This window comes from Sinocyclocheilus rhinocerous, unplaced genomic scaffold (genome assembly GCF_001515625.1).
Source record: "Sinocyclocheilus rhinocerous isolate Xijiao unplaced genomic scaffold, SAMN03320098_v1.1 scaffold3911, whole genome shotgun sequence".
In the NCBI taxonomy this organism is placed as follows: Eukaryota; Metazoa; Chordata; class Actinopteri; order Cypriniformes; family Cyprinidae; genus Sinocyclocheilus; species Sinocyclocheilus rhinocerous.
Genome location: NW_015634006.1, coordinates 8,554 through 19,850, shown reverse-complemented (window position 1 = coordinate 19,850; position 11,297 = coordinate 8,554). Strand labels below are relative to the sequence as shown.

The window sequence follows — 11,297 nt, the reverse complement described above, 5'->3', positions numbered from 1 at the left end:
CTTTCATGAAAAAGAGAGCACTTTATGTGGCAAAGCACATCAGCAGTCCCACATCAGATCTCACAAAACTCTATGATGGTCAATAACTGGTTTCACGGATAATTAAAAATAAATATTTTGCTTTACATTTGTACTTTATATCCAACTGCTGGGAAAACTAAAATATCCCAAATGTAAACGTTAGAGTTTGGAAAAACAAATCATCATGTTGCTCATCCAGGTACACTGACAACAATTTGACTTACTTTTTCCACAGCACTGTGAATGTTTAATGAGATGTGTTCAGTAAAGAAGACTTGAACGATTGTAATTGTTTGTGTGTTAGCTTGAGCACATTGTGTTTTTCTATACTTGTGACTTTGATGTAGATCAGATGCCATTTTATGACCAATTAACACAGAAAATCAACCAAATCTAATGGGTTCACATACTTTTTTCTTACCACTGTAGACAGACAGACATGATACAGACAGACAGACAGACAGATGATATATACGGATGGATGGCTGTTCTGGGTGGAGGCAGTGGAGAATGTGCTAGATTATTGGGCACATTCACACACCCCTTTGGCAACTCTTATAGTGCCTGTTCAACACACACAGGCAGTCATTCATCCATCTCTCTCTCTCTCCTTCTCTCTCTTCTTCCTCTCGATTAAGAACATTTAGACCCAGCGTTGAAGTCAGTCCGGACCAGGCTTCACCATGTCTGCAGTGAAAGTCATGCTGTGGATGTGTGTGTGTATTTGTGTGATTCTTACTGCTAAAGCTCAAGGCATAATAACCATCAGAGATCAAAACAATAATTCAGCAAAAAAGGTAAGGTTCTTCCGTTTCTCAAGTCTATATCAAGAGCACAGCACTGGTGAGTGTCGTTTGTTTCCTTAAAAGGTTACAAAAGGTTCTTCTAATATATATATACTGAACTGAGTGTGCCAGATAAGAGAGACATACAAAATGTGCAGAGCAGTGGGTCCCCAGTTTGAGAATTTAGGGTCTGATTTAGGGTCAGTTAAACAAAATCTGACTAGATAATTAAACAATTAATCAACAATGTTATCAAAACTATGATTTACATACTTCTTTGAACAAGACTATTCACAGTTGGGAATGGTGTCTTGGAACCTGAGATGAGGAGGACTCACTAAGGTCCATAATATGGAACATGATATGGTCATTGGGCCTGTGGAATTCACTTGTGTCTGATTTTCACATGTGATTTTGCATTCAGACTAATGCTGAAAAATGAAACACAGGCTGAATGAAAATGAAAAATTCACTCTCTGACAGTAGGTGGCGCTTATCCCCCTTATTTTTCAATGCTATTTTCTGAAAATGAGCCAGATTTCTGATTCAGTAGCCACTATATATAATAATCTAGAAGATTTACAGTAAAGAAGTGCAGTAAACTGTAAAACTATCTACCCTACAAACCAATGCGCCTATGACTGAACTACTAAATTAAAATAATATGAGAACAAATACCAGTTTGCAACATCAAGCAGCATAACGGTCTGTACAGCTAAAATAACTGAAAGTGGCTGACACCAGAAGTCTTTCAAGTTTAAAATGAACGTGTCTGTTTATACATTATAAGTTTGGTGGATAGAAAAAGTACACGAAAGTACTCAAAGTGCTACGCTTTTCATTTCTGACACCCGCTTGTCACAGAGAAGAAAAAAATAAAAATGTATTTATTTTAAAAGTATGTCCATGTTTCTTAACAGCCATTCATATTTTTGTATTTGCTATGGTGTTTATCAGGATTAAAGAGACAAGAGAGCTGGTTCTGGATTCTTCCTATTTATTGCCAGAGCTGGGTAGTAACAGATTACATGTAATCTGGATTACGTAATCAGATTCCAAAAATTAAGTTCTTGAAATTAGATTATATTACATTTTCAAATATTCATAGTCAGACTACAGTTACTGTTTTATTGATTACATATTATTTGTACAATAGCGATAAATTATTCATAATTTCTTGATTCTCCCTAATTCCCCTTGAGATTTGATACCCCTGAGATTTAAAAATAAATATTGTAATAATTAAGTAACACATTTGGGGAAATGCAAATGTTGGGGATGTGCCATATCTTATAAAAGAAAAGAATTGTTTTGAAGCTTCGATCATATGCATGTAGATTCCCAAACTTTCTCTTACTATCTACCAGTCTCTCTCTCAGATCAGGATTAAAGAGACAAGAGAGCTGGTTCTGGATTCTTCCTATTTATTGCCAGAGCTGGGTAGTAACAGATTACATGTAATCTGGATTACGTAATCAGATTCCAAAAATTAAGTTCTTGAAATTAGATTATATTACATTTTCAAATATTCATAGTCAGACTACAGTTACTGTTTTATTGATTACATATTATTTGTACAATAGCGATAAATTATTCATAATTTCTTGATTCTCCCTAATTCCCCTTGAGATTTGATACCCCTGAGATTTAAAAATAAATATTGTAATAATTAAGTAACACATTTGGGGAAATGCAAATGTTGGGGATGTGCCATATCTTATAAAAGAAAATAATTGTTTTGAAGCTTCGATCATATGCATGTAGATTCCCAAACTTTCTCTTACTATCTATCAGTCTCTCTCTCAGATAGAAGTGCAAAGTACGCGAATGGACTGCAAGGTCGCGTCTCGTTTTGCTCACACAGTCATGACCACCAAAGCCCTGAACACAGCCAATGCATCACAGGAAGTGTTCTTTGAGGTGGACTTGCCAAAAACAGCCTTCATCACCAACTTTAGCATGTTAGTCCATCTGTCTTTACACAAGCTATAAATATATTACACTCACAATCTTATTCTAGCATGCCCAAAACAAACAAGTGCCTCAGGAAATATTTTGTGTTTGGTCTTTTAGAGAGATTGAGGGCAGGATATATGTCAGCGAGGTGAAGGAAAAAGAGCAGGCCAGGCAGCAGTATGAGAGCGCTGTGTCATCCGGACAAACTGCTGGCCTGGTTAAGTAAGTACAGGTCAATGCCAAAGCTCTGGAATACTGACAGAGTACACATTTGCTAATCTCACTTATCAGAAATAAGAACTGTTTTTGTTTTTCAGGGCTTCGGGAAGGAAAATGGAGAAGTTTTCTGTGTCTGTGAACATCGCACCCCAGAGCAGCGTCACATTCACTCTTACTTACGAAGAGCTGCTGCAGCGGCGTCTTGGCAGCTATGAGATCATGTTAGGCATCCGACCGAAACAGCTGGTTCAGAATTTTGAGGTTCATCATTAGTTTCTCTCTCAAACTCTTTCATTGCACGTATTCGGTTGAAATGTTTAAATATTGTAAGCTATGTTATATCAGTCGTGTCTCTCATCCACAGATTGTGGTAGATATCTATGAACCTAAAGGAATTGCGTTTGTGGACGTCAACGGTACATTCATCACCAATGAACTGCTCCCTCTGGTGAAGCAAACCGTCACTGATAAAAAGGTTCAAATGAAAATTTTCTTTCCAACAATCCCCTAGCATTGGTTGATTAAAATGAAAGCCTGTTTATGCCTTAGTGAAACAAAACAAAACAAAAGCAAAACAAAAAGCCAAACCAAATCAATCAATCGAACTATTTCTTGTAATTGTAAACATTTCTCAAAAGTGTGAGTTTATATCTTGCAATTGCGACTTAATATTTCACGATTGACTACTGTGACTGTCATAGATTATATTTCAAATTATGATTTCTCATAATTGCACTTTTATGTCACAATTGTGAGTATTTCTTTATATGTTGTAACTGCGACTTAATTTCTCGTAATTGCGCACTTGTATCTCAAACCTGAAACTTAACTTCTTAGAAAAAAGTATTGTTTATTTTAAAATATCACAATTATCCAACAATCCCCTACCACTGGTTAACTAAACTATGCAAAAAAAGCACAAAGCCAACCCAAACGTAATAAATAAATAAAGGCAGTGGCGACTTTTGTGACTTTATTTTTTGTATTTGTACCGATTTCTTGTAATTGCAAACATTTCTTAAAGTTGCAGTTTTATATCTTGTAATTGTGATTTCATATATTCACAATTGACTACTGTGACTGTCATGGATAGACAGATTATTTCTCAAATTGTGACTTCATATCTAACCAAAATGTTTTTTTTTCTCATAATTGCTCTTTTATGTCACAATCGTGAGTATTTCTCATAGCTTTATATCTTGTAACTGTGACTTAATTTATCGTAATTTCGAATTTATATCTGAAACCTGAAACTTAATTTCTTACAAAAAAGTATAGTTTATTTTAAACTATCGCAATTACCTGGAGACTAGTTTAGTTGACTAGCTCCAATTTGCACTGTGTCCTAACCAGGAGACAGTTTCCAGAAATAAGTGTTTTGATCTAGTGATAAATGGTTTATCATTAAGCATCTCATTTTACCAACAACGAGCCTAAAAACACTTCAGCATTTAACTACAAGAGGAAACACTTCCTGCTCTGCTCGTAACATTGATCCTCCGTGATCCTCCTCAGGCACATGTGTACTTCTCTCCTACACTGGAACAGCAGAAGACATGCTCAGACTGTGAAGACACTTTGATTGATGGAGATTTATTCATCAGATATGATGTGAACCACCCACAGGATATAGGTGAAATTCAGGTACAATATCAGCAAAGCCTTTTCTCACAATGAATGTCTTACTAATCATGCCTTATTCTGATGTTCTCATGTTTCTGTTTCAGATAATAAACGGCTACTTTGTTCACTTTTTTGCCCCAGATGATTTGCCACAAATGCCTAAAAACGCGGTATTTGTGATAGACCGAAGTGGCTCCATGGAGGGAGAGAAGATGAAACAGGCAAGTCAAGATGAACACATTCCTATACTTTCCTCCTATTTTGTACGTTTGCATCATCTGCTGATTATCTGTTGGTAGACTCGAGAAGCTCTGATGACTATATTAAGTGAACTGCATGAATACATACTGCCACTTTTTATTTATATATATATATATATATATATATATATAAAATTAGTAGTTAAACAGAAATCAACAAAATGTCTAAAATGCTAAATGCATTAAGAAAGCATTATACATATAGAATTGACAGCTAAATGTTATATTATCGAATCAGCGTGTCTATGGAAATTCCCAGCCCTAATAAAAAGGCTACTTATTTAATTCTGATTATCTGTTGGTAGACTCGAGAAGCTCTGATGACTATATTAAGTGAACTGCATGAAGATGATTACTTTGGGCTGGTCACGTTTGATGACACTATAGAGTCGTGGAGACCATTTCTTAGCAAAGCTACACCAGAGAATGTGACAGAAGCGAAAGAATTTGTTCGAACTATTAAAGCGAGACACAGTAAGTATGAAAGCTAAATAAAAGGACTGTAAACCCTGCACAAGGTTGAAATCATGGCCTAGCTGTAAGTACTCTCACATATTGAGCCATGTTTCTCATGTAACCCAGTACAACAAGCCTTTATTTTACAGTAAATTACAAGTTTTATATTTTACTGCCACTGTATTCTGTCATATTTTTCCATTAGTGACCGATATAAACAAGGGCCTTTTGTATGCGGTGGACATGCTTACCTCCGAAAAAAGTGACTATTTCCCAGACATGTCCATGATCATTCTACTAACTGATGGCCGGCCCAGTTCTGGTGTGTATTGGCTTTGCAGAATAAAAAAACTGTTTTAAAATACTTTGTCTTTGGTAATGATTAATACAAATGAATAAATGAATGTTGACTTTATTAGGCATTTCATATAAAACTTTAGAACAGGGGTTTTCAAACTGGGTACGAGGGAGTGCTATGGCTTCATAGAAATTAAAACAACAATCAGTAAATATATAATAAATATAAACATATAATATTTTGCAGCATCTTACATATAAGATTCTGTCAAGTTAAAAGAAGTTCAACTATCAAAGCATGTGAAGAGACGTGCTCTAGTATTCGCCTTTGCGAAAGAAATTTGTATGGTATATATTAATTATATACATATAGAATTGACAGCTAAATGTTATATTATCGAATCAGCGTGTCTATGGAAATTCCCAGCCCTAATAAAAAGGCTACTTATTTAATTTGGGAAACAACAAGGTGTCTTTACAAAATCATGTTTAATATTTAATATAGAATATGCCATTATATTTTAGGAAGGATATCCCTTACAAGGGGATCATTTTATTGCAGGTCCATGGTTTGAAAACTCCTGCTTTATACAATCCAAATTGATTTACCAATCTGCACTGAATAATGTGTGTTTAAGGCCAGCAAGATCTTTCCAACATCCAAGAAAATGTCCGTAATGCTATTAATGGAAGCATGAGTCTCTTTTGTTTGGGCTTTGGCTATGATGTGGACTACAGTCTTCTTGATACGTTGGCCAAGCAGAATGATGGACTCGCTCGAAGAGTCTATGAGGCCTCGGATGCTGCCCTTCAACTACAGGTAGAGCTGGCAAACGTATCCTCTGACAATAAAATATACTGTACATTTAATAAATGTAACCTGATCCAGATTACATCCAGGTCCTAAATGATTTTCTATCTCTACAGGGTTTTTATGATGAGGTGGCTACCCCACTTCTCTTAGAGGTGAATCTCAATTATCCCGGCAATGATGTAACTGACTTGACACAAAGTCACTTTAGGCAGTTCTTCAAGGGCTCTGAGATTGTGGTAGCCGGACGTCTACAAGAACTTGAGACCAACACTTTTCAGGCTGAAGTATCAGCACACGGGGTACGGGAAGCAAACTATTAGTTACTGAATTAGAATCTGTTTGAATGTACTGTTTCATTAGTGCCATACACCTGATTTCAGTTGGAAGACCAGTTTGTGGTCGAGGGTCTAGCGATTGCTGAAGAGTGGGACAGTGTGTTTCCTGATCAGGAGTACATCTTTGGGGATTTCACAGAGCGACTGTGGGCATATCTGACCATCCAGCAGCTCTTGGATAAAAGGTCAAACATGCGCACCAATAATTCAGCTATTACCTAAGAATGACTGAAATAATACAATGTCCAATAAAATTTGTTAACAGAGAGAAATGCTCCCCAGAGGACGAGGAGAACGTCACAGCTGAAGCTCTAGACCTTTCTCTAAGGTATAACTTTGTCACACCTCTTACCTCCATGGTGGTTACCAAACCAGAGACTGAAGATGAAGATGAACCGCTCATTGCTGACAAGCTGACTGAAGGTACTTGTAGTTTTTTTTTACTTTAAAGAGTCTGTACCCCTAAAAATGAAAAGTCTGTCATCATTTACTTACCAGCAGCAGAGGTCCATTATCAATAATGTAGTGATTCATTAAGAAGTTGTTAGAGGTCACTTCCTAACTAAGCAGGTTTATTGGCGTGTTCAAAGTGTAACAAACTTGAATCTAATGCAAAATCCATGCAGGGAAATGCTTAGCCTTGGATTCGAATTATGCCGTTTAATGTCTCAGGGTACTTTGGAAAAAAAAAGCATACAACACATACACAACAAGAGTTTGTTTTTTTGTTTTTGTTAAGTTTCCAAGACATTTTTCCAGTGCAGTAGTCCATTGACGGTGCTTCATGTCCTATAGGCAAGCCTCTTTTTCTAATTCAGAAAATGGAGCTGTTCTAATCTTTTGACTGGTATATGCAGTTTACAGGTATGTAAATCAAAAATTGATGTCACAATCATTTCCAGATGTACCGTCCACAAATCTCACCCTAGTGAAAAAAAATTATATATATACTAAAATGTATTTGAAATAAATTTATTTAGTGATAAGTACACTAAAAATAAATTTACATGTGCCTAATGAAAATACCCTGCAATTGTACTTTTGGTATATTAAACTGGTATACTTAAAGTATTCTAAATTGAAACAATTAATATTGTGCTTTATGCACTTTCATTGTGTGGAAGTAGTGCTGAGTTTCAAATAAGATATACTTAAGTATAGTTGATTGTGCTAAAGTGGAACTATTCCAAGTATACTTTAGGTACACATTTTAAATATCTTGCATTTCAAGACAGATATTTTACAGAGATCATATCTTTATTAAGAGTGGCATTAAAACATATTTTTAGGCATAATATTAAGAAATGTGCATTGTGCAATAAAGAAATACTTCAAATAAAGTTTCATAATTTTATATAATTAAAAGTCTTGTCAATAAATATGGTAATGGATTTAAGTACTGTATACTTAGTATGAAATAAAAGAATTTTAAATAAAGTATGGCATAGGTTTTTCTACTAGGGTCATCAACTTCAACAAATTCAGAAACTAGTTCTTCCTAGAACCTACAATCAGCCTAGTACCTTGTAACCCTACCATTGTTTCCTTGTGGACTGATCAAAAACATCTCCAACTCCCAGATGTTGAACTCCACTTCCATTGTTTTTTGTAGAAGCCAGTGAAAATACAATTGATGTGCAATTCGATGGAAAAGGCAATATTGAAATTATGAGTTCTTTGGGTTTGAATATTAAAATTACAATGCTGATGGCCCAAAAATATGACTGACTGAAGCAACAATTTATTGCAGAGGTGCTAATGTGATACATTAACACTGGGTGGTGTTTTTTTTATTTTACAGAGCAGCGAGAAGACACAACAGAACTTGGTAAGAGGAATTTGACTGGTACACCATCATTGTGAACATTACGAAGTAGCTTATCTTATTTGTTCTACAAAATATCTGGAATAAGCACTCTATATCTCTATCTCACAACTACTTGAAGATACAAGTTCCTTCTACGATCCACCTCAATTGACTGGCAGTGCTCACCCAATCCAAACACTAAAAGCCAAGATATTATCTTCATATTTTGGTGAGAAGTGATGTAATTTTTTGTACATTTTAAAGAGAAATCTTACAGTAAAGAAAAATATCTTACATGTTACTCATGAGTTTGTCTCTTGCAGTTGATGGAGATCCACACTTCATCATTGAGCTGCCAGATCAGAACGATGCTCTGTGTTTCAACATTGATGACAAACCTGGTACCATCTTCAACCTGGTTAGAGACCCACTTACAGGTGATTCATTCTGTCAAAAAACAAGAATTTTTTTTTAGATGTGGGTAATTGTAACTAGGTTTATTCTCTGTCTTCTCATATTTAATCGTATTCAGGCATTGTAGTGAATGGCCAGATCATTGGAGATAAGAAGGTCATCCCAGGAAACAAGATGCACACCTATTTTGGGCGCTTTGGGATTGTTCATGAGAAGTTTGGTATCAGATTGATGGTGAGCACAAAGGAGATCTCAGTGTCTGAAAACGAAAAACAGGCAAAATTCTCCTGGATTAACAACAAGACTTTAGAAGGACTGAAGTAAGTGAAAGAAATACATTTACATTATATAATAAGCAGTGCTTAAGTGATTGTTCCTTGAAAATTTTAAACTAAAATTAACAAAAAAAACAACAGCTTATGGGTTCAGAAAAAAAAATATGGCAGAATTTTCATGTTGGCATTAATTATTCTTCTATGAGAGTTCAATTTTGAGCACAATCCTCCATCTTTTGCTTTCTCCAGCATGGATCTGCAGGTGAGCAAAGATCTCAGTTTAACAGTGACCTTAAGGAACTCAGTCAAGTTTCTTATTATCCTGCACAAAATATGGCAGAAGCACCCATATCATCAAGACTACCTCGGGTTCTACACCTTGGACAGTCACCACCTTTCAAACAATGTCCACGGCCTTCTTGGTAAAATTAGATGTTCTTAAATATTGAAACTCTGTAAATAGATGAATCTTTGGTTGTCTCCACATTCAAGTTTGTTTGTCTTTCCAAACATTTCACAAATCATTTGTTGTGTGCCAAATGACATACTATACACTGTGCACTATGTACTCACTACAAACCTGTTCCTGGAGTGCTGCCATCCTGCAGATTTCAGCTCCAAACCCAATCAAACACACCTTAACCAGCTTATCAAGGCATTCAGGGTTACTTGATAATTACAGGCAGTGTGTTGGAGCAGGGTTGGAACCGGTGTCTGCAGGACGGTTGCTCTCCAAGAGCAGGGTTGAAGATCCCTGGTCTAGTGCATGAATTTATAAGGTTATTTTGTCATCCAGCGTAAGAGTCTGAAAGTCGTAAAGTTTGAAAGTAAAGCTGCTACAGTGCATTAAGATTCCAACATTCCACACTCAGCCAGTTAAGTGCAGAAAAAATTCACCTACATCTTTGTTAGCCTGAGGGTTTTTTCATCTCTTTAACAACAGCTTTCTTTGGACTCTATTTTTTACTGCAGGTCAGTTCTACCACGGCGTGAACTTTGAGGTCAGTGACTTGTTTCCAGGAAAGGACCCTGATAAACAAGATGCCAACATGTTTGTGAAAGGAAACAAGCTCACGGTTACCAGGTGAATGAAAATGAACATAAAAATGCATTGTTGAATTCACACTTCAAGAGAGACAGAAAATTCATTCAGATTTTCATTCAATCTCACATGACTCCAGGGGCTGGAAGAGAGATTTCAGACAGGACGTGAAGAACGGAGAAAAAGTGCCCTGTTGGTTCATTCACAATAACGGCACTGGGCTCCTTGATGGAGTTCACACAGACTACATAATTTCTGGTCTCTTCAAAACAATATAGACAACATCTGTCGCTCAACCGACCTTTGCACTACACACAAAGTACATGTTAGCTTTCATGTAGTCTTAAGTAAATAAGATGTGATGGTTTTATTTGGATATAATGCAATATCTGACAAAGCTGATAGTAGTGTTTTGTTTTTGTTTTTGTTTTACATACACTAATCCACTAATTGGCACCCTTGGAAATATGAGCAAAGGTGGCTGTGAAAATAATTTATCCTTCTGATCTTTCATTCCAAAAAATCACAAAATTCTAACCTTTCATTGAAGTATAACAATGGAAAATGGGGGGGAAATCTCATTATGAATTAAATGTTTTTCTCTAGTTCACGTTGGCCACAAATATTGGCACCCAATTATTGCAACATCCTTTTGCCAAGATAACAGCTCTGAGTTTTCTCCTATAATGCCTGATGAGTTTGGAGAACAGCTGACAAGAGATCAAAGAACATTCCTTCATACAGAATCACTCCAGATCCTTCAGATTCCCAGCTTTTTTTGGTTGATTTTGATGTTTGTTTTGGATCATTGTCCTGATGGAAGATCCAACCACGTCCCATTATAAGATTTCTAACAGAGGCAGTCAGGTTTTGTTCTTTTATCTGTTGGTATTTGATAGAATCCATGATGCCGTATGAACAAGCTGTCCAGGACCTCCGGCAGAAAAATAGGCGCCCCCAACATTAAAGATCCAGCAGTATATTTAACCGTGG

The 11,297-nt window shown here is 36.1% G+C and overlaps 1 protein-coding gene across 1 annotated transcript; it reads left to right on the top strand.

Moving 5' to 3' along the window:
- Window positions 1-205: 205 nt before the first annotated feature.
- Window positions 206-9,882, top strand: LOC107744852 (inter-alpha-trypsin inhibitor heavy chain H3-like). Its single transcript, XM_016558675.1, has 18 exons — window positions 206-220; window positions 2,571-2,767; window positions 2,880-2,984; window positions 3,080-3,242; window positions 3,346-3,456; window positions 4,497-4,625; window positions 4,709-4,825; window positions 5,170-5,338; window positions 5,526-5,642; window positions 6,256-6,437; window positions 6,545-6,730; window positions 6,812-6,951; window positions 7,032-7,189; window positions 8,568-8,594; window positions 8,713-8,802; window positions 8,897-9,010; window positions 9,106-9,307; window positions 9,512-9,882. The coding sequence occupies exons 1-18, from the start codon at window positions 206-208 to the stop codon at window positions 9,702-9,704; spliced, it is 2,415 nt and encodes an 804-aa protein (XP_016414161.1). The 3' UTR covers window positions 9,705-9,882.
- Window positions 9,883-11,297: the final 1,415 nt, after the last annotated feature.